The following is a 23,837-nucleotide window of genomic DNA, read 5'->3' as shown; positions in this document are numbered from 1 at the left end:
CCCCTTGCTGAATGAAAAAAGTAAAATTTACCCCCACCGTTTGGTGACCCCTTGTGATGTCATCGTGTCCAGTCAACCATGTGGTAGACTGAGGTTTTTGAACATCATCGGTCGTATTGAAGTCGAACCCAAGTCAACATATGATTCTAAATAAGTTCGCATCTTCGACATAATAACTGCAGATTGTTTAACTTATTTACTCACTTCAAAATAATTAATTTGCGAAAGGCGTTCACTGTGCAGTCTGTCCACTGTCCTCTTAGGCTGTGGGCCGACCTCGATTTTTCGCTTTAAAAATGCAATTGAGTTGCACCCCCCCTGTAGACAATACTTTCTTGATATCGTTCGATAGAGTAATTTTTACTGAGTCCAAAACAAAAAAGTTCAAGCAAAAACCTGTGTTCGCTAAAAAGATATTAGGCTTGGAAGATATTAAAAATGACGCGGATGAACACACTTACAGGCACTACTTTTATTTGACGCTTCATGATTCGGCGCAAGCGATTGGTTGGCAACACCTCGATTACACCCACTTGTCGTGCATTTAACGCATCGGTGCGCACATAACCTAGCAACGATCAAAGCGAAGTCAGGACTGCAGTACAGGGTTGCCAGATTGGCCTTTTTACGGCCAAATTCCAGAAATTTGGCCTTTTTGAAAAGTGTTTGGCCGGACAATTTTTGTTTGGCCGCTTGGCCTTTTTTTGGCCTTTTTTAGTTTCCCGATTGGCATTTGTTTGGCCTTTTTTTCTTTTGGTTTTCAAAGTTCTTTTGGTTATCCCTAGCAACAGTGAAAAGTTTTGGTGTAGCGTTTTACACAATCATTTCATATCATGCCCATTTCAAAGACCTTGCTAGCTATGCTTTAACATGTCTCGCTGTCATTTCAGCACTGGAAAAACAGGGAATTGACCACTCATACACTCAACTTCTTAAAAACATTTACGCGGAAAATACATCTATAATTCGACTACACAAAGACTCTGAACCATTTCAGATTCAAAAAGGGGTACGTCAAGGTGACACAATATCTCCAAAACTTTTTACAGCAGCCTTAGAAGAAATTTTTAAACAACTTAACTGGGAAGAAAAAGGAATCAAAATTGATGGTGAATACATAAACCATTTACGTTTTGCTGATGACATCATCCTTATATCTGAGCAACCTAAACAACTACAAACAATGCTAAGTGAACTCAATACAGAAAGCAAAAAGATTGGCCTTCATATGAACTTTAACAAAACGAAAGTTATGTTTAACAAACTGGCAGACATCGGCAACAATATTCTTTTGGACGGAGCGACTATCGAAAAAGTTGATCACTATATATACCTTGGCCAAAAAATTACAACCAACTCCAATAAAGAAGATGAAATCAAAAGAAGAATATCACTTGGATGGCAAGCCTTCGGAAGAGCAAGTACGATATTTAAGTCAAAACTGCCTCTTTCCCTCAAGAAACAAGTCTACGATCAATGCATCCTTCCAACCGCTACATATGGTGCAGAAACTTGGAACCTTACAAAGAAATTAACATTTAAACTAAGAACTATGCAGAGAGCACATGAACGAATCATGATGGGTTTAACATGGAGAGATAAAAAGACTGCCGAATGGATCAGAAATCAAACGAAATTACGAGATATATTAAGCACAATCAAGAAACTAAAATGGTCCTGGGCAGGTCATATAGCAAGATATCAGGACAATAGATGGACTAAAAAATTAACAACATGGACACCACGAGAAACCAAAAGAAAAAAAGGAAAACCAAAAGTGAGATGGAGGGACGACATTGACAAACAATGCAATACAACCAATTGGTACCAACTAGCACATAATCATGTAAATTGGCATGAAAAGGGGAAGGCTTACGCTCTGCAGTGGGCTCTCACAGGCTGAAAATGATGATGATGATGAAGCCTTAAAGCAGCCGGCGGCCATGGCCTCTAAGTAGTGCTTGAATGACCGCCGGTGCTACCTCCTCAGTCGGCCATTCGGCCGACGGATTCTTCTATAGCTAATTATTTAATTTCACAATAGAATGGTCCTGGATTAACTGTCGAAAATATCTAGTATCAAAGAGTGACGCAGAATTAGGTCAGTGCGTCATAATCACCAATGTTGTATTGTGCCTGTGCGGAAACATTTGCTATTGTATATAAAATATCCAGCTGCGATCACCAGCGCTGTAAGTCTTGTTTGCAATTCCCGACAATTATTTTAACAAAGTGTTAATCCGAAGTGCTAATTTACATCGGCTGGCAATATTGTCGTTTTTATGTCGATTCAATGTTGTCGGACATTGAATCATTGTTAAAAAGAAGAACTACCCAGACAACAAAATTCGTCATTTTTACCCTGATTTAACGACTGCAAACGTAGAATCAATGTAAAAATGACGAATTTTGTTGTATGGGTAGTAAGGCGATGTGAAATTTGAATGGACAAAATCGAATTATCACACAGGGTGACTACTGTTGTGTAGAGTATTTTTGTGAAGTTTTATGCAATAAAATCCAGTATCCGTAAACATGTAAGCGTTTTAAGGTTAGTATTTTCTAATTCTTGCAAGGTGATTCCACAAAAAATGCTATCACAACGCATCAATCCACGTGATCCATATAGCGCGCTCTGAATGGCTAGTTAGGGAAAACGCGTGGGGTGTGCCGCACACACGCGCGCGCGAGCGATTGCTGTCTGCTGCTGAGAGATTTATAGCTTGAGATGCTGAATTGCTGATTATTATTGAAGATAAGGCTGCAAAATTCAGATAAGAAGTTGTGTTCAGCCGAAATGTTTGCTATGATTTTATGCTTGGTTGTTAAATAATCATTCAGGCTTCGGTTCAAAGTTAGTTTAGGCTAGGTTTTCCAAATTGTGTAAAGTAGGCCTAAGAGGCAGTGTCTGTAATTATCAGGTCTTCTGGAATAAGAACTGCTTATTCATGTGAGGTTGCTGTTTGTGGTTCTGCATTTTTTATATGTAGCTTTGAGAATGACACTAATAAAGTTCATAGTATTACGGAAGGCTCAGACAACTAAGTTTTCAGCACTTAAATTCTTAGTTCTGTGTACTGTAAGTGGGCTATGTTTATTTTTCATAAAATACATTAATCTCTATTCTCTTAACATATTATCTTTAGTTCATAAAGCTGACCTTGTTGTGGGTAGCATTGTTAACTGTCAAATCATGCCTAAAAGTTCTAAAAAGAGAGTAAGAAGCATGGAAAGCTCTTCTGTCATTGGACCCTCCAAGGAGCTTCCCACTGCTGATTTACCAACACTACGATATGTTCTTGCATTCTGTACTTTGTTAAAGGTGATATACTCAAGTACTTTATTACTGCAACTTTTTCTCTGACTGGTTTTAATTAAGCTTGGTAGTGACATAAAACATAGACCAACTCGTATATCTTCGTATGGATGAAGGGTAGTTGTTAAAAATACTAACATATAGCTTGCATGAATGAACAGTACACGTAGGCTACAATAACCAACTAGCAGACACTTTTCAAAACCTTGATGTGTTGAAATTATTAATTGCATGTTTGCAGAGACAGAGCACTCATAAGGAATTAATTTTTCAGGAATCTGGAAAAAAGCTAACTATTCTCTTTTCAAATGAAGATCGCATTCCTAAAACAATTGAGGTTTCTCCTCTCCCAACGTTATCGTGGGGTAAAACTAGGGTTGGTCAGTTGTTGTCATTGACATGGCTCTTCTAACAACATTTGTTGAATGGAGCCATATGTGAAGGAGAATGGGTTACTGCCAATTCTACAACCCCACTTCACCATTGCAGATGTAGTGTAACCAACTCTAGATAGTAGGTGGATTAAGGATTTTTCGCTTTCCTAAAGCATTTCCTCGTGGGAAAGTGATTCAGATGTTCTGATTTCTATGTCTGTAAAGGCAGGCAGCTTGTGCTTTCACTAAAGCTAGTCGTGCTGTGGCGAGAAGATTTTTCTTGACTATCACTGATTTTTACTGCCATTTGTCCGAAAGAGTATTATTTGTTATGTTTGGCATATATTGTTTTTCGTTGTGATAGTCAGAAATAAAAACAAACTGAACTGATTTACATGGATTATTTTGTGTTCTGTATATTTATCATTCACACAAAAAACTTGTTTTTCAAGAACCTCAAACAACAGCGAGGAGATGATTTCGCTGCAGCAAAGAAGTCACAAGTGATAGAGGAAGAGAACTGGAAAAAAAGAGCAGTGTTCTGCAGCAATTGATGAAGAAATTGACTCTCCTTTCGAACCAGCTGCACCTGGTACATCTGAATGTGACAATGCCCCGGTATCCAGTGATGATCCTGCTCTGCGATCTTTTTCTGTGAACATGTTAGAAAATATTCGCAAAGCAGTAACTCTTGTGATGTTTCTGTCTGCACTTTTACCCAACCAAAATTAAATTTGGATGCCAACTCACTGTTCTCTTTGATTGGGACCATGCCACGCTTACTGAGTCTATCCTTACTTCACACTTGAAAATTCATGAACTAAAGGGTTTGATAAACACAAAGTTTGAATGCCCTCATTTTCCTGCCCATACTCAGGCTGTGCAGCGCATCATTTGGGAAGTCACTAACGACTGTGGAAGTGTTGCTGGCGATCAACGACGGTATGGTTTCATTCGGGCGAGAATTGCTTCGCGTAGGGTCTTGCCGAAAGCAGACACGAAATCTGACTTTCTTTCATTGGCTGCAGTATAATGTTTTGATATTCATCACTGTTTTTTGTTCATTGTTTTTATTCTTCATTCGTTTGTGCACGTTTTACAAGCACATATAAAGTTGGTTGGTTGATGTGTAAGCTACCATTGGAGAGTTGCAGTTACTATGTCTGTCAAAAAACAAATGTAAATCGGCGAAAGCAATCGAATATGCAGTGCGTTGTGTGATTATGTAATACATATTATTACAACAAAACCAAAGTGTCATCTTATGCACAGTGCATTCCAACTCCTGCCATAGAAGCGAAAAAGGCTTTAATATCATCAGTTTTTGCTGACCAAGCAAAAATAGGGTTGCCAGGTGATTGTTTAATATCTTACCGTACACCGCCAGCCTTTACCTAAAAGGGCAACTAGCAGTCGCATCATATCTAATTGTTGTTGTGGTTGTTAAAGTTGGAAATTTTTACAATTTAAAAAAGATAAACAAAGTTTTTTCTTCAAAAAATTTGTACCTGGCAACTCTGTGCTGGCAACAAATGCCAAAGACAAAATCGGCTACATGTTTAAGGTTACTGAATATTTTTGCGTGAAATTTTACAGAAATACTCTACATAGCAATAGTCACCCTGTGTGATAATTCGATTTTTGATTTTTTTAAATTTTTTGATTTTCACATCGCCTTAATGGGTAGGTTAGTTGACATCGGAATGGAAAACACTTGTCTTCTTATTTAGAAATGTTCCCGCTATGGGTTAGTGACTTCACACCCTCAATGGTGACATCATAATGGTATACATGGTCGGGTTTTATGAAAGGTGGTGGTCAGTGTTGCCAACATTGCGGTTTTCACGCCCAATTGGGCTGGTTTTCGTCCTGAGTTGCGGGATTTTTTTGAAGGTTGCGGGTTGCGGTTTTTTGGGCTGGTTTGAATAATGTGTCTCAAAACAACGTGAGATTGCTAAAACTTATCAAAAGGAGAGAATGTAGTCGAGATTCAAATGCACCGTACTGTGGTTAGGTTGAGGTAGGTTGTATAGAATGCTGTAAGTTGCTGCCCTAGTGCTGTCATGTCAGCCATTAGATTGGTCTCATAAAGAAGGCAAGTTTATTTTGTGCTATTGAGATGCATAAATTAAATGTTTTATTATTTTTCTATTTTCATTAAGAAAGTTTACATAAAAGTTCAGTAGGCCTTCAAAACTTTACTTAACGCTGTTGTGTTCATAGCAAGGCATTGTTTACCATGAGAAAGTGGGCAAAATAATCTCTGAAATTGTTAGATAAGTTTGGCGTGAATATGTATGATCATAAACGTGTAGGTAATGTGTAATTGGTCAAAATTGGACATACTGTGACTGCTGTGCTGACCTGTGTTTAGTAAAGTTACATATTTGTTATTTTGTTTGCACTGTAATTATCTCTCAATTTTTACACATTGATTGTTCTTTTTTTGCAGGTAGCCTACATGCTAATTTCAACGTAAATTATAAGATCTAGATATGTTAGACATAAGTATATGATTGAATTGAGTCTGTCAAAATTATTTTGGAAGTTTAACTTTACTATGACGTCAAAAAAGCGTTTGGGCTGGTTTTGGGCGGGTTCAGTGATCAGTTTGGGCGGGAAATATTTTTAAAGGTTGGCAACCCTGGTGGTGGTATGCAGTTGTAACAATTTACTGAACAGCGAGCAGTTGAAACAATTTAGTAGTGTCGTTATATGGTCGCACAATACCGGATTACAATCCCGATAAAGCAGTTATTGCGTGGTACAACGATTCTATGGCAGGACGTCGCCCACACTTCAACAACACTAAGTGATCATTTTGGCCTAGTTGCAAGTTCAATTTTATGTACTTTAGGCTGTGGGCCGACCTCGATTTTTCGCTTTAAAAATGCAATTGAGTTGCACCCCCCCTGTAGACAATACTTTCTTGATATCGTTCGATAGAGTAATTTTTACTGAGTCCAAAACAAAAAAGTTCAAGCAAAAACCTGTGTTCGCTAAAAAGATATTAGGCTTGGAAGATATTAAAAATGACGCGGATGAACACACTTACAGGCACTACTTTTATTTGACGCTTCATGATTCGGCGCAAGCGATTGGTTGGCAACACCTCGATTACACCCACTTGTCGTGCATTTAACGCATCGGTGCGCACATAACCTAGCAACGATCAAAGCGAAGTCAGGACTGCAGTAGTGTTTTTCTTGATCAAACTTAATTTATTTTGCATTCTTCATGATTTAGGCTACCGTTTTGAACTTTATGTTCGATAGATTGTTACACATAAAAAAATCTATGATTATGAAGTTACAGTTAAGTATGAAGTAAAACTTATGATGAAAGTTATGAAGTAAAACCAACCAACCAGTGATCACCATTCTTATTGCTTATGAGAGGCTACCAGAAGGTGAGTAAAATGACTAGTTGACTATCAAGTTCCTACTACCTAAATGTTATTTTAAAGTATGAAGCTAATGAAACATAGTGGGAGGGGGTCTGGGATGCTTGCCCCCCATAAAAGTTTACCTTGCTTTGATGACATTTCGTACACTTTAAGGCCTAATAGTGTAAATTTTGTATTAAGACACACACTTTATATTTTACCAAGTTTATCAAAATTGGACTTTTGTAGAAGTTAATTGTGTCACAAATTTTGATTTCAAATTAAAGCTTTGTTTTAATCATGCTATCTTTATCATGGCCACAAAGAGATTTTAATGATTGATTTGTTGAAGGTTGTATAGTGCTGTGTTGGCTTTTAATAGAATTTTGAAAATTTGCTGATGTCCAAACTTCTCTTAGTGTAGGCCTACATGGCACATTTCACCTCATACATTGAAATAGGCCTAGTCCAAATTAATTGTCAACTAGTTGAGTGAGCAATGTGTTTGTAGATTACTACTATACCGTTCCTATTATACAACCTAGTTTACATTAGTTTGTTTTAGGATGGACCCTCGGCCCCAGAACCTCATACGAGGATGATCTCATTCCTTTAATGCATATCTTGATCATATATGTACTGCATAAAAACAAAGTGTGCCTGATACAATTGCCATCACCGAACACTGTTTTGGCTTGTCCATTGTACTTTGTAGACAAAATAAAGTAATATTCCTATACAGAGGTTTATATCTTGAGTCTGATGCAAATAAATAAATAAAAAAAAAATAAAATAGGCTATGTCTCTCAGTCACATTTTGCTATGAGCATAAAAACTGCATTTATGTGTATCTTCATTGATCACAATTTGATTTGTTTTGCAGATATGTTTGTGGTCTTATCGGACTCGTGGTGATTATTCTGCTGTTGAAATTTGAAGTCTTGCACTTTCTACTTCATCAATGCAAAGTCCATGATAAAGAGTTTGAACTACATAGTCAATAGTCATTGTACTGTCATGGACATATACTATATCAGAATTAATGCACTATATCCACCTACTCTAGTATGATACAATATTCCAAAAGTATACATGCAAACTTTTGCTTATAGCCTATTTCATTGGTATATTAAAAGAAATTATATAATACCCTTCAATTGTTCTGAAGTTATGGGTTTTTATGGTTAGTCTTTGACTATGCATTTTATTATAATCACTCTTAAAATGAATTATTCTGAAGTCAGGTGTTTTTATGATTACTTTGGCTGTGCATTTCATTACAATCACCCTTAAAAGGAATTTATTGGTAAGAACACACATATTGCATATCATGTTATACTATGTGTTCTTAGGCATTAAGAATTGTTTTGACAAAAGTGTAATATTAACTGACATTATTCCATACGTGTGTCACACAAACATGTTAATATAGAAAATTGTAATTTCCATCATTAGACAGATTAATGGAAGAGCATTTGTTTGCTGAAAATGATTTATTGTTGTGAATAACTGCCATTGCACTTGCAGGCCTATAGATTTGTTGATAAACCACCATAGATTGTCAATGGTGGTTTATTATTGTCAACATTGTCATTACAAAAAATTAATTGTCTGTTAGTGCTATTTTATTTGCTTCTACCAAATTTGTAGCATCTGCTTTTTTCATTATTTGTGCATAGCCTATAAACAATTATACAGAAAACTGCCAACATGCAAAAATTCTATCTTTTTGATTCGCTGGTAACAAATAAAATTGAATGAATTCAGTTTTTTTGTATTAGCCTAATAATATTTTATAAAAGGAGAAAATAAACAGCTATTAAACTATAGCCTATCAATCAGAGAATTTAGTCCATCACAAGTGATACGGTAGTGATCTTTGAGGTCTCATACGCCTGTAGCCTACTGTATATTTATCACAAATATGCATTGCTCAGTGGTATACAATGCAGGCATTTTCAGTGCTCTTTATGCTGAGTGCAAAGTAGGAAAGCACATTTTCTAAGGTTTTTGATGACCCCAAGGGGTAGGCTAATTGCCATTTTCACTGACTTAGATGTAGGCACTACAGTATATGAACAAGGCCACATATATATAGTAGTGGGCTTGTGGTATAGTTTTAACGTTTAAATGAAGAAACCAATCCTATTAAAAAGCGAACAAAGAATTCAAAGTTATTTTATAAAGGTCATGAAACAAGGAAGGTTGTTGAACAAAGATACCAAGGTCAGGAGCAAAACGGTTGGAATGCAAGGTTAATCTAGTCAAAAAATATATAGCCCAGAAATAGACAGTTTGGTGTTGAAATACAATCACTTTTCCATCTGTTTAGAGAAGAAGACAAATAGAAAGATAGGTTTATTTTTCTTCTTTTTTATGTTGTGTTTAAGTATTCTACATTGCAACAGGCAAGAAAAATGCGAAACTACTGCTACCAAACCAACTTTCATGCAGTCCTGACTTAGCTTTGATCGTTGCTAGGTTATGTGCGCACCGATGCGTTAAATGCACGACAAGTGGGTGTAATCGAGGTGTTGCCAGCCAATCGCTTGCGCTGAATCATGAAGCGTCACATAGAAGTAGTGCCTGTAAGTGTATTCATCCGCGTCATTTTTAATATCTTCCAAGCCTAATATCTTTTTAGCGAACACAGGTTTTTGCTTGAACTTTTTTGTTTTGGACTCAGTAAAAATTACTCTATCGAACGATATCAAGAAAGTATTGTCTACAGGGGGGGTGCAACTCAACTAACGAATTTTCAGACTCGGCCCACAGCCTATAACCGTTTGTCCTGTGACGGGGGGGTCGGGTGGGATTTGGTACTTTTCAAAGCAATATTACTAAAGAACTACGCAATCCACACCTTTGAAATTTTTGACTTTTCCTAAAAATTATTCAAGAATTTATTTCGATTTAAATGACGTTGCTATTGTCTATAGTTTTAGAGATATGACATGATTTTCATAACATACTCTGGTATTTTAGCCTGCTACTAGCTAGCCCTTTTGTTTTCAAATTATACGGATTAATAGGTTTACTGAGCGCCGCCGTGCGTGGAACTGCGACGCAGATATCTCATGAGTTGGTTTTGTTGTAAAGCATTCAACCGTAATGATTCCACCTTTTGTTTGCAAACTCGAGTTTTGAGCTGCTTTGATTAATCTTTTAATTACATCTGAGTTTCTTTGAAATTATCAGAGAGCATACGATAAACCATGTTGAAAAAGATGTCATTTTACATAGTTTTCTATGGCGAATACATTTTGTTTCTAACTTATAACAAGAAGCAATACGAAAATTCTTGACAAAACTCAGTTTATCTCATAAAACAAACCGACTGATTTATATCAAAACATAAAAACCGCAAATTTATATCAAAATATCTTTCGCTTTGTAGGCCTACAGGAAGTTTCTTGTATTCTATTCCTGACTATGCCGCCAGGAACTTGTTTTCTTGCTGCTGTCAATTTGGATATCCGGCTGCTACTGGAAATGAATTTTGTCTAATAAAATTTTCTTCATCCGCTGCTGCTGGGAATGATTAATAAAGTTTCCATCACTCTACAACATGATGTTGTTATACATAGTGATTCGAATATTTTAATACCATACGATTTAAGTAATGACTCTCAGGGCGTGTGAGAATCATTCGCCCCTCCTCGAAATCTACAATTGGACCCCTATGTCTTTTGATGGTCATAGATTTACAAGTCATAAAGTGAAGCTTTGTGAGGTCATGGGTTTATTGTTCGCTACATCCGGGTAATAAAACTTTGGTACAGAATGAAAACCTTCAGTCCTTTACAATTTACAACTTATGTTCGTTTATGGCTTTATATTGCTGCGGCATTGTTTGCTAATAAGCTGATATAGTTGAGTCTTATAATAAATTGTTGCGTTATATTAAAAAGAATTCAAACCACCAGCAACCAATTTATTGGAAATTACTAGATTATAGTTTATTGGCAAATCCGTTACTTTTTATCGTTTACAGCTTGAACGTTTGCAACAATGCTGCTGACCTAAGTAGGTTTGTAAATAACTAATGCTGTTCTTTGAAATGCTCAAAAGTCAACATAAACTTCAATTTATTTTAATGTTGTCTTTTAACTCATAAAATTGCTATCTTAAAAAACTTAAAAACTATGTTAGAATTCGTATTGTGGTTTAAGGGCCACATGCTATGCTCTTCGTACTAAAATATGAATATTCGTGATTCGGCAATTTGGTATACTATACTCTTCGTACTAACATATGAATATTCGTGATTCGGCAATTTGGTATACTATGCTCTTCGTACTAACATATGAATATTCGTGATTCGGCAATTTGGTATGCTATGCTCTTCGTACTAACATATGAATATTCGTGATTCGGCAACTTGGTACACTATGCTCTTCGTACTAACATATGAATATTCATAATTCGGCAATTTGGTATACTACTATGCTCTTCGTACTAACATATGAATATTCGTGATTCGGCAATTTGGTATACTATGCTTTTCGTACTAACATATGAATATTCGTGATTCAGCAATTTGGTATACTATGCTTTTCGTACTAACATATGAATATTCGTGATTCGGCAATTTGGTATACTATGCTCTTCGTACTAACACATGAATATTCGTGATTCGGCAATTTGGTATACTATGCTCTTCGTACTAACATATGAATATTCGTGATTCGGCAATTTGGTATACTATGGTATTCGTTACGAACAAAACTTACGAATATTTGTACAAAGATATTTTTTTTTACAAATAGCTTGTTTCGTTCGTGAAAAATCGTTTTGTTTGTAAGAAAATTGATTTGTTCATAAGAACATATTTGTGTTCGTACAAAGACTTTTTTGGACAAACAGTGAACATTTAAAAAGTGAAATAATTATTTAATCTGTGATCCATTTCGAAGCCCTAGCTATGCGAAAATATAGTAAGAAGGCGTGCTTCCCTCAAACGCTTAAGTAGCCCTGTACTGCGAAAATCACAACAACAAAAAATACTCATTTTGTTTCATTGGTCCCATATCCCCCCTAATATTAAAACGGAAACTTCTTTGACTAAAGCACACGTAATATGTCAGAAAGCCATAGCAGCATCGATGGTATATGCAACTTGTCGTTGTTCTACCAATTAAGTCATAATAAGTCCTCAATCTAACACGTCACAGCTGATCCAGATTCTTCTTCTCATTGAAGATTTTTCTTCTTCCTCAAAATTGATTCTTCCTATCAGCATCTTGGCATAATATTGTGATATACGTTTGTGCTTCGGCAAGTTCTGCCGCAACATCTTCCGATACTAGGTTGGCAATTCAAGAGAACTGGTTTTATCTTAAACAAAGAGTTTGAAGGTTGTTGTATCAAATCCTGGCATTATACGCATTGTTCTTTGATATGTTGCGCAAATTAATCTCGGTATAAACCAGGGGTTCTTAACCGGGGGTAAATTTACCCCCTGGGGTAAATTTCACCTACCGAGGGGGTAAATTTACAGAATCATAAATTAAAGCAAACTTCATTTTTTCAGTTATTAAAAAAGTGGTAGTGTTGCACTCGATATTGATTCAAATTTATGCTTAATGTAAGTTTTCGTCTTTTCCTTTTGTTTCCACGCAAGTAAACTACCAGTTTCATTTCAGCAGCGTATGTGTGCTACATTTTTACTGTACAGAACCTAATGAGGACTTCGACCACAAAGTGGATTGCAACTCTGCTAAGATTGCAACTTCCTTTATTGGGCAATAAAGTGCATTGTTTTCGCAATGGGGAAAACGTGGCGTAGCTCCATTTGTCTCATAGTCATACTTCTATGACTATGAGACAAATGGAGCTATGCCACGTTTTCCCCATTGCGAAAACAATGCACTTTATTGCCCAATAAAGGAAGTTGCAATCTTAGCAGAGTTGCAATCCACTTTGTGGTCGAAGTCCTCATTAGGTTCTGTACAGTAAAAATGTAGCACACATACGCTGCTGAAATGAAACTGGTAGTTTACTTGCGTGGAAACAAAAGGAAAAGACGAAAACTTACATTAAGCATAAATTTGAATCAATATCGAGTGCAACACTACCACTTTTTTAATAACTGAAAAAATGAAGTTTGCTTTAATTTATGATTCTGTAAATTTACCCCCTCGGTAGGTGAAATTTACCCCAGGGGGTAAATTTACCCCCGGTTAAGAACCCCTGGTTTATACCGAGATTAATTTGCGCAACATATCAAAGAACAATGCGTATAATGCCAGGATTTGATACAACAACCTTCAAACTCTTTGTTTAAGATAAAACCAGTTCTCTTGAATTGCCAACCTAGTATCGGAAGATGTTGCGGCAGAACTTGCCGAAGCACAAACGTATATCACAATATTATGCCAAGATGCTGATAGGAAGAATCAATTTTGAGGAAGAAGAAAAATCTTCAATGAGAAGAAGAATCTGGATCAGCTGTGACGTGTTAGATTGAGGACTTATGACTTAATTGGTAGAACAACGACAAGTTGCATATACCATCGATGCTGCTATGGCTTTCTGACATATTACGTGTGCTTTAGTCAAAGAAGTTTCCGTTTTAATATTAGGGGGGATATGGGACCAATGAAACAAAATGAGTATTTTTTGTTGTTGTGATTTTCGCAGTACAGGGCTACTTAAGCGTTTGAGGGAAGCACGCCTTCTTACTATATTTTCGCATAGCTAGGGCTTCGAAATGGATCACAGATTAAATAATTATTTCACTTTTTAAATGTTCACTGTTTGTCCAAAAAAGTCTTTGTACGAACACAAATATGTTCTTATGAACAAATCAATTTTCTTACAAACAAAACGATTTTTCACGAACGAAACAAGCTATTTGTAAAAAAAAAATATCTTTGTACAAATATTCGTAAGTTTTGTTCGTAACGAATACCATAGTATACCAAATTGCCGAATCACGAATATTCATATGTTAGTACGAAGAGCATAGTATACCAAATTGCCGAATCACGAATATTCATGTGTTAGTACGAAGAGCATAGTATACCAAATTGCCGAATCACGAATATTCATATGTTAGTACGAAAAGCATAGTATACCAAATTGCTGAATCACGAATATTCATATGTTAGTACGAAAAGCATAGTATACCAAATTGCCGAATCACGAATATTCATATGTTAGTACGAAGAGCATAGTAGTATACCAAATTGCCGAATTATGAATATTCATATGTTAGTACGAAGAGCATAGTGTACCAAGTTGCCGAATCACGAATATTCATATGTTAGTACGAAGAGCATAGCATACCAAATTGCCGAATCACGAATATTCATATGTTAGTACGAAGAGCATAGTATACCAAATTGCCGAATCACGAATATTCATATGTTAGTACGAAGAGTATAGTATACCAAATTGCCGAATCACGAATATTCATATTTTAGTACGAAGAGCATAGCATGTGGCCCTTAAACCACAATACGAATTCTAACATAGTTTTTAAGTTTTTTAAGATAGCAATTTTATGAGTTAAAAGACAACATTAAAATAAATTGAAGTTTATGTTGACTTTTGAGCATTTCAAAGAACAGCATTAGTTATTTACAAACCTACTTAGGTCAGCAGCATTGTTGCAAACGTTCAAGCTGTAAACGATAAAAAGTAACGGATTTGCCAATAAACTATAATCTAGTAATTTCCAATAAATTGGTTGCTGGTGGTTTGAATTCTTTTTAATATAACGCAACAATTTATTATAAGACTCAACTATATCAGCTTATTAGCAAACAATGCCGCAGCAATATAAAGCCATAAACGAACATAAGTTGTAAATTGTAAAGGACTGAAGGTTTTCATTCTGTACCAAAGTTTTATTACCCGGATGTAGCGAACAATAAACCCATGACCTCACAAAGCTTCACTTTATGACTTGTAAATCTATGACCATCAAAAGACATAGGGGTCCAATTGTAGATTTCGAGGAGGGGCGAATGATTCTCACACGCCCTGAGAGTCATTACTTAAATCGTATGGTATTAAAATATTCGAATCACTATGTATAACAACATCATGTTGTAGAGTGATGGAAACTTTATTAATCATTCCCAGCAGCAGCGGATGAAGAAAATTTTATTAGACAAAATTCATTTCCAGTAGCAGCCGGATATCCAAATTGACAGCAGCAAGAAAACAAGTTCCTGGCGGCATAGTCAGGAATAGAATACAAGAAACTTCCTGTAGGCCTACAAAGCGAAAGATATTTTGATATAAATTTGCGGTTGCGAAAGAGAGATTTCACAGTAGATGCTACTATGTGAAGACGCCAGTAGGTATCTTATAATGAGAATCAAAGTAGTCCTTGTATCACCGTCCAAGTGGTGTAGTTGACTCGTTAGATTTATTTATCAAGCACAAGTTCATAGTTCAATAAATCCCTGATGCTTTTTCTTTTGCGAGTGATATTTACTGAAATTGGCATGTCAGTTCTATTTTCTGTGTAAAAGTAGTTAAATTTTTGACGATAACAATCTTGTTTAGGTGTTATTTAAAATATAAAGCTTCAGTTTGATTTCACAATTTCTATAAAAGTTATGGCTTTGGTAGATACTTTAAAAACTTTGATCTTAGCGAAAAGTTCTAATGCACAGGACGAACTATGGCTTCATAAGCTTATTGATGATGAGCAAAAAACTACAGATTTTTAACCAATGTTATTTTTGCAGATTAATCATGACAGTTGTAACGATTCTTCTCCTTGTGATCTTGATTTTAAGCTGCCAGGCTAAGATTTACCCTGCAGAAAAATGCAGCTGTCGAGATCTAGAAGACTTTAAATGTAGGTCATAATGCAACAAAAAATTATGCGTTATCCTCATTTAAAAAATTGCAAAGTTTAATTTATTTTCTTCTTTGCTATGATGTAATTGTTTGCAAAAGAAAACATTGTTCCCAGCGCCAAGTATTTTTGCGCTATTGGGACTTACTGTTGTGATTTGTTTAATTTAAATTTTGTAATTTGCTTAAAAATAAGATTCTTTTGAAAATTATTTGAAACAAAAAAACAAACGTTTTACATTCAGTGGCTTACGCAAGGGGCAAAATATTGATTTTTTAGTGTTGTTGTCTTGTATAGTGTAAATATGTTATTGTTCAAGAGTGTTATTGTGTAGCAGGGCCGTATTAATCGCCTCTTATTAATCGCCTAATTGTGGAATTTACAGAAATAATATTAGCCTACTACGCTCTCGCTCTCTTGGATAATGTGTTTCAACGGTTGATAGCATAAGACTTGTTTAACATTAAATGCTCATGAAACGACGAAGATGTTCAATAATGGCATCCAAAAGCGTTGACAAGGATTATCCAGCGTAATAGGCCTACTTTTGCAATCGAGATAATCTTTTATAATTCAAAAACCTTTGAAGAGGGGAGAGGGGGGGGGGGGCTTGCATACGAAAGGAAACTTTATTCGTCAATTTTTTTTGTGACTGCTTTGTTTAAGTAGGCTGTTCTTCATTCAACCCAACGTCTAATTTTTTTTTAAGACAAACTCTGCGTCATTCTTTTCTCTAGTTTTTCTTTTTTGTATTTCAAGAGTGATGCAATTACATGTTTTAGAAACGACCTTTTTCATTGCCCAATTAGGCAATTACCCTCTAAAAACTGCCCTGTAAAATCATTTAGTTTTTTTTAGTTAAACTCCACGGCCCTTTGCATTGTTATGTAGTCAAAGATAGAGTCCCAACGGATTGTGGAGTCAGTCTGATGTTTTTTACTAAAAAGTAGAGGCTTACTAAAAAGTAGAGGCCCATCACTAAAATTTGGGGAGAGAGACGATGAAATGATGCTCACACAACCCTGTAGGGTAGGCCTTTTTTTGTTATAGTACATATGTTCAGACTGCGATAATTTTTGTTTAAAGTAAGGTAAAGGGGGGTCCCATACTTGATTCAAGTGTCGGGTATGAGAAGATAAGGTTCTCATTGTACTAAGCCTTCGGCACTAAGGAGAGTAGGGTGGCCAGTTCCTTTCTCTCGGCCGCCTTTACTTCAGCAACTACGCCCACCCAATTTATTACACCCTGGGTAGAGGTGAGCGGTGTTTTTCAACACCAGCTGAAGCCGGGAGTCGAACCAGGTTTGCATAATTGGAAAGCCAACGCCTTATCCGTTGCGCCATCCCACCGCCATCCCTGTTTAAAGTACGGTACCATAATAAATTAAACTTTGGTCAGACCATACTGTAAAGCAGCATTAGGCTACTCTTAATAAAAAAAATTGTCAAATTATACCAAACGCTCCCTTCTCCCAGTAAGAAATCCTGTACACGCCACTGAACGCACCCTCAATACGAGTGGTTCACTGAATTGAGTAAGCTAACTACGTCGTCTACGTAAAACATTACATGCGACGTCAAGTCAACAGTGTAATGTTACATTTTTTTTATGTTGTGAATACAAAATCTATCTGAATGAGTAAACTAGTTGCTGCAAACTAAAAAAGTTATCGTCAATGCAAGCTGAATATGGTAGGCTAATCTTACACAATATGACTCACTGGTTATTATTAGCAAATGGGCATTTTTTCAATTAGTTTTAGTTTTACTTCGAAAATTTTTTTGAATGTTTCCCTCCTTGAGAAAATCTTGTGTACACCACTGTTTACATTTGTATACTTTTTTTTAGTTTACTAGACATTAACCATATATTCAAATATATAAACTCACGTTTGTTTCATAGCCAAGCATGTAGGCATGTAGGCCTGGCAGGCTCTAGCTGGGGGGCGAGGGCTGATACTTTGCGAATAGCAGCCTTAGCAGTTGTCTAATCTTCAGCAGAGTACTGTCGCACCTGTCTGGTGCCGCAGTGCTCATTGCCATAACATCGACACTGCCATAAACAGCGCCCTGCGCACAGTGACCGGATGTCTGCGTCCCACACCATTGGACAATCTCCCCATTCTCGCTGGCATCCAACCTGCTGAGCTTCGTCGCGAAGAAGCCACTCTGTCCCTCGGTCGACGGGCACTGGAGCCTAACCACCTTCTCCACAACAAGATCTCTGCTCTCCCAAGCGAGCACCCCGTCGACTGAAATCAAGACATCCATTCGTGCCAGCCGCTCAACTTCTCATCAACGAAGCTGATGTACAAGACATCTCTGCGGCTACTTGGGCGAACCATAACTGGAGTTCTGAATAGAAGTCAAGCGCCACCAGACTCTATTCGTTCATCCCCGACGCCAACACGCGCCCCATCGGCCTGACACTACCAAGACAGGCATGGGTGCGCCTCAACCGTCTCCGTACGGGCGTCGGGGTTTTCCGCTCAACCATGCACCAATGGGGAATGGCCTCTTCCTCCTCTTGTGAATGTGGTGCCGAGGAACAGACCGCAGACCACATCATCAACGACTGTTCCATCTTCAAGCCACCTAACGGAGTGGAAGGTCTGCGTGTCATGGATGATGAAACCAAAGACTGGCTGCTCTCTAGTAGCCTTCCAGTGTAGTCCGGAAACATCGTGAATCTAGGGTGGTAAAAGGATAGACCTTCGGCCCCAGAGGCTCACACGACGACGACGACGATGTAGGCAATTTCTAAAAATATACTGCAACGTTTCGAAATCGCAAAATCGTAACTTATTTTTAATATGCACAGTACAGTGATGTGGTGGGACACGAAAAACTCATTGAATGATTTTTAATTTCATGTTAGAACTCATTGAAGGATGTCTTCTACCAAAAAGTATGATTTTATTACCAGATAACTATTGAAATATTTGAAATTTTGTAGATGCATTGTTTCCACAAACATGCTCGATCGGATTTTTTTTCCGACGATGGAATCAACGAGAGTGATGACCCGTTTAAGAATTTACTGTGACATGGAAACTGATGGTGGTGGATGGATGGTGAGTGACAGAAATACTTTTGTGCTCCAATAGCTCAATTAGACTTCGTGAACGAAGAAGCGTCAAAGATCGAGCGGCGTCGGTTCGACTCTCGGGGTGTGCGCTTGAGCAACGCATTCTAACGACTTTCCATTCAGCGGCACCAAATGAATGGAATAATTCCCCGCAACCAGACTTCAACAATCGGAAATTTCACTCTGTTAATCTTGGTAATCGGTCCTGTGTCAAAAGCCTCTGCAAGTATACGAAACTACCAGGAATAACCTATCAAGGGTTTGTCAGTCCGAGGATAAAGATTCAAAAACCAACCAACCAACTTTTTTTATGCAAGCATATCTTCATCAATCAAAGCTAATTTACAGTAGCCTACACACTAGGGTTGTTTTCTTGTATCCATTCTAAAACGATCTATAAACTATGCTATATCTATACTAAATATATAACCAAACTCTACTTGAAAGTTTGTTAAATTTTTGTTTGCATCTTGTTGCTTAGTTACGTCAAAAATATCCCATTTGTACATGGTTCGGTAAATACGCAGCAAAGCACTATTGCCGCTTGATGACAGTGTTGAGTTGATGGTCAAGTAAAACAAAATGATGCTGTGGCAACATTTGTGACAGCGCGCAACTTATATGGGTCAGTGGCAACACTGGAATCTGCTTTCGGTCGTACAAAATTTGACAACTTTATGTGGTTGGATATAAATGGATTCGTCTACTGCAGTGATATTCAACCGACATTCCATAAACTCTAGTGTGCCGTAAAGCCTTGTCAGGTGTTTCGAAAGAAATTTATTAGTTTGCCTCGTGTGTTTCTGCAATTCCTGTCGTAATATCAACTTTGTGTTCATCCAAACAGGCCCAGATATCGCTGAGTGAATAAATTGTTGTTGTGTTGTTTATTTTGTTGTATGATTATACAATTTCGTTTAGTGTTCAGAAAGATTCTTTATGCATAAAGTGCTCTATGACTCAAAAAAGGTTAAAAAACACTGGTTTGCTATTTTAGTTTAATTTTGATTCTGGTTCAGGTCGATATAACTCGTTGTTTGGTTTCAAACATTGGTCAGAACATCGGGTTGCTGTAAATTATGATTTTGAGATTGGATTGCAATATTTTCCAGATACACCTTACATAGTTTTCGTTGTTGAGTGCGTTTAAAAAACTTGCCATCTTAGGATTTCAAGGTAAACAAATTTTCAGGTATTCCAGAGGAGAATTGATGGTTGAGAGGATTTCTATAGGAATTTTGCAGATTACGTCAAAGGGTTCGGGAGATTGGAATCGGAATTCTGGTTGGGTGAGGACAGGGCCGTGTTAACCGCTCCCCCGGGGCTTACCTCTAACTAGGAGCTCACATATGGACCATGTGCCTGTCAGGAAGGAGACGGAGTAGTTTGCAGGTAAGGCCGCTGTGCCATACAGTGTCGTAGGCAGCCGTGAGATCGACAAACACGGCGCCAGCCTTCTTTTTTGCCAAGAAGCTGTCCTCGATGTCTTGGGTCATCAGAGTGACCTGGTCTACGGTTGATCTTCCGTGTCGAAAGCCGTCTTGTTCCCGAGGGAGCTGAGGGTCTATTATCGGTTTGACACGGGCGTAGATAAGTCTCTCGAGTATCTTGAAGGGGATACAGAGCAGAGAGATGGGACAGTAGCTCTTCGGATCCCCTGGGGGCTTCTTCGGCTTTAGGACTGCAACCACTAGGGCTCTTCTCCATATTCTTGGGATGCGCAGGTGACTCAAGCAGCAGGAAAGGAAGTCTTTTAACCAGGACCTCATAGTGGGGGCAGCTTGGAGTATTAGTTCCGGGCATAGGTGGTCAAGGCCCGGTGATTGCCTGTCTTTAGGTGCTGAAGGGCGGAGGCAAATTCTTCTGGGGTAAACTCATCAGAGATATTTCCCTCGATAGGTGTTGGGACCTTTCAGAGGTCCGTCATTTCCTTGAGGACGGACTTGTCTGATTCACGGTCTCTCGTTCTGTGCACTCCATCACAAGTTGTGAGGCGTTGGCATTTGCTGAAATGGGGCATTGGCGACGAAGGGCACGTGATCACACAGATGAGCTTTTGATATGACCCGACAAGGTATTGAACTTACGTTCACAGATCTGTTGGAAAATAATTTTGTATGTGCGCGGTGTCCTTCGTCAACTGACCCGTGAAATTTACATCTTAGATTTCTATGTTTTTTTTTATGTTTCAGTGACTTTGTGGTTGGAGCTGGAACAGATTATACAATGACTTTTGGAGGATACAGTGGGAATGCAGGTAGAGTTGCATTCGAGAAATTGGGAAATTGTGATTTGGGTGAATTAAGATATTTAAGCATATTTTTCGGGAGTTATTTTTTTGGGGAATAATTCCTCAAATCTAATACTTTCCAATATCTTAATCCTCAGAATCTCAATGATCTTCAACTGATATCTCTTCCACACATCCTTATCCATTAGCGTATGGGATCTATAGCGTAGGCCTGCCTGCGACGATCTTAAACAAAACACCTAACAATTTTATCACTAGTACATTAACTTAGCTTGATTTAGCTTTTTATTGTAGACTACGATTTTTTTATGAAACATCTGTTGAGATACTTTGGATATCCTAAGTATAGATACATTTGGTTAATACAGCAATAAGCTTCCATTAGTACTGTACTTGTTTATGGGTTAAATTACTGCTTTTGCTCGTTATGGGAAAACGTAACAAATAAGCGTTTTTAAAAAAATAAGCACTCATGTGACATCAGGCTAGCTTTATGATTTTAGAGAAGTTAGCAGCCTATGTCACGTGCTTTTTCATTTCACCATAAATACTGTCATTTATTTCATTATACAATTAAAAACCTTCATATTTCTTTTTCGTTTTTGTCTTTTGCCAAAATATGTGCCAGATTCATTGATGCTAAGTTCTTCTTATTGTTTCAATTAAGCGTTTTTTTTTTGCTTTTTAAATTTTTTTTTTCTTCTTTGCCTTACCTTCATTGTAACCATCAATAGCAATAGCAATTACTCCAGGTGTTCCTCAACTTTCATCGTGTGTTTTTTTATGAATTCCTTCTATTTTTACTTTACTTTTATCTTGACTATCAACAATTCATCATATTTGTTGTTAACTTCTGCTTGAGTGTTGTTTATTCTTCTTGTTGCTGCATACTTTCACGTTTATGTAGATAGATTGTGTTGGAGTATGTCTTCCTTTTTTGTGCACTTTTGTTTCCATCATTCCAGTCTCGCTTTCTATTTCTAAAGACAAGTGATACAGCAAAATAAACTCCTCAACAGAATTTTACCTTGGCATGATTTGCAGGACAAGCTTTGCGTTCAGCTCGATTCAGTGCGAAGGATTGCGATCAGGACACATTGCCGGATAGTTGTTCCAAAACATTCAAAGGTGGTTGGTGGTATGCAGCTTGTCATGCAGCCAATCCCAATGGATTGTACTTGGGAGGACCACACGAGTCATATGCAGATGGAATAGAATGGGAGCCTTGGAAAGGATATTATTACTCTCTCAAACAAATTGACATGAAACTGAGGAAAAAATAAAACTTGCACGACCTCTATCATCCATTTTGCGTAAATGTGTTATCGTTAAAATAGTGACATGCAATAAAAGTTGAACAAAAACTTGTTTTACAAAACTCGTAATCATCCATTGGCTTGCAAAATGTAATTTCGTCTTGGCCGTCCAAAACAATAAATTAAACTACAATCATAGTCATCTGCTGTCTGTTGCAAGTGTATATATTTTCATTGCGACGTCAAAGCAATATCAAGCAAATGAGATCTCATGACTCTGATTGGCTGCAAGTTTAAAATTTAGGACCATCAGTAGGTTATTGCTGTTTGGACAACGCTCAAAGTCGAATAGTCAAAGTCATCTAAATTTTCCATTTCTTTCCATCCTTGACAATTTCCATCTTCCATCCCAATGTCTTCCTTCCATTTTATCTATTCCGTTCCATCCCATCTCATTCCATGGCTATAGGTCGACATGGTTCAAAACTTTATCGGGGTTAGGAAATTTTGATGACTTAAAGTTGCTGTAGGCTATTAATTAACTTCTTTTCAGGAGTTTTGTATATGAAATTTTAATTTTTGTTGGTGAGCGAGTTTATGCGATACAAGCTTGAACAGCGTGTTGTAGCTATGCAGCCAAGAAAGAAAAGTAATTTGTTTACAGTAGTAAGCTATAAGGTTGTTTGAAAGTATTTTTACCGAATTGAAGTTGGACTTCATGCAAATTCTTACGCTTTTTCGAAAACTCTCAGCAATAAAATGAAACACGTTTGGTTAAGTTGTGTTAACCAATGTAGCGTTTGGACCACAAACCACACATTCGTTCAATATTAAAGTTATTTATCAGTGGTTGACATTTCAGTAATTAGACTTAGTTTTATTTATTAGCGAGATAATGCTAAAGAACAGGCATTCTAATTAATCAAAAGAACAAATGACTAGGGAACTCCAAAATGCAATTGCAAAAGAACAAACTTAGGAATATTTCTTATATTTCTTATTAGTGCTTGAAGAGCACCAGATCGGGCGCAAACCGAAATTTACTTTTGGGTTCCTATTTTCTACTGACGTCGCCTATATGTTTGCGATGGTGCTACAAATAGGCTATGGACTGTTCGAAAAATTTTCAATGTTTTAAAATATTTTGTTTCGTTTCAACTCAAAATTCTTCATCTTGTTTCGTTTCGAAATATTTTTTGTTAAGAATTTCGTTTTGAGTTTCAAATTATTTCATTTGCCATTCGAAAGGAAACGCACAAAATTCTCAGAATGCAGAAAGCACCTAGATTTACACTTCGAAATGACCTTACATATTTTTGTTCAAAATTTTCATAATAATCCGCATCGCAA

The 23,837-nt window shown here is 37.1% G+C and overlaps 1 protein-coding gene across 2 annotated transcripts; it reads left to right on the top strand.

Moving 5' to 3' along the window:
- The first annotated feature begins 3,930 nt into the window (after positions 1 to 3,930).
- On the top strand, positions 3,931 to 22,666 carry LOC145776904 (techylectin-5A-like). Of its 2 annotated transcripts, none has more exons than XM_082588126.1 (6): positions 3,931 to 4,632; positions 15,781 to 15,893; positions 18,849 to 18,966; positions 20,173 to 20,372; positions 21,173 to 21,237; positions 22,276 to 22,666. In XM_082588126.1, the coding sequence occupies exons 5-6, from the start codon at positions 21,207 to 21,209 to the stop codon at positions 22,512 to 22,514; spliced, it is 270 nt and encodes an 89-aa protein (XP_082444252.1). In that variant the 5' UTR covers positions 3,931 to 4,632; positions 15,781 to 15,893; positions 18,849 to 18,966; positions 20,173 to 20,372; positions 21,173 to 21,206; the 3' UTR covers positions 22,515 to 22,666. The 2 variants fall into 2 exon arrangements, with proteins under 2 accessions (XP_082444252.1, XP_082444260.1); XM_082588134.1 differs by lacking the exon at positions 3,931 to 4,632 and adding an exon at positions 6,409 to 6,502.
- Positions 22,667 to 23,837: the final 1,171 nt, after the last annotated feature.

The sequence above is a fragment of the Aplidium turbinatum genome, chromosome 1 (assembly GCF_918807975.1).
Source record: "Aplidium turbinatum chromosome 1, kaAplTurb1.1, whole genome shotgun sequence".
In the NCBI taxonomy this organism is placed as follows: domain Eukaryota; kingdom Metazoa; phylum Chordata; class Ascidiacea; order Aplousobranchia; family Polyclinidae; genus Aplidium; species Aplidium turbinatum.
Note: the sequence above shows the minus strand (reverse complement) of the source record. Positions and strands in the feature narration are given on the sequence as shown.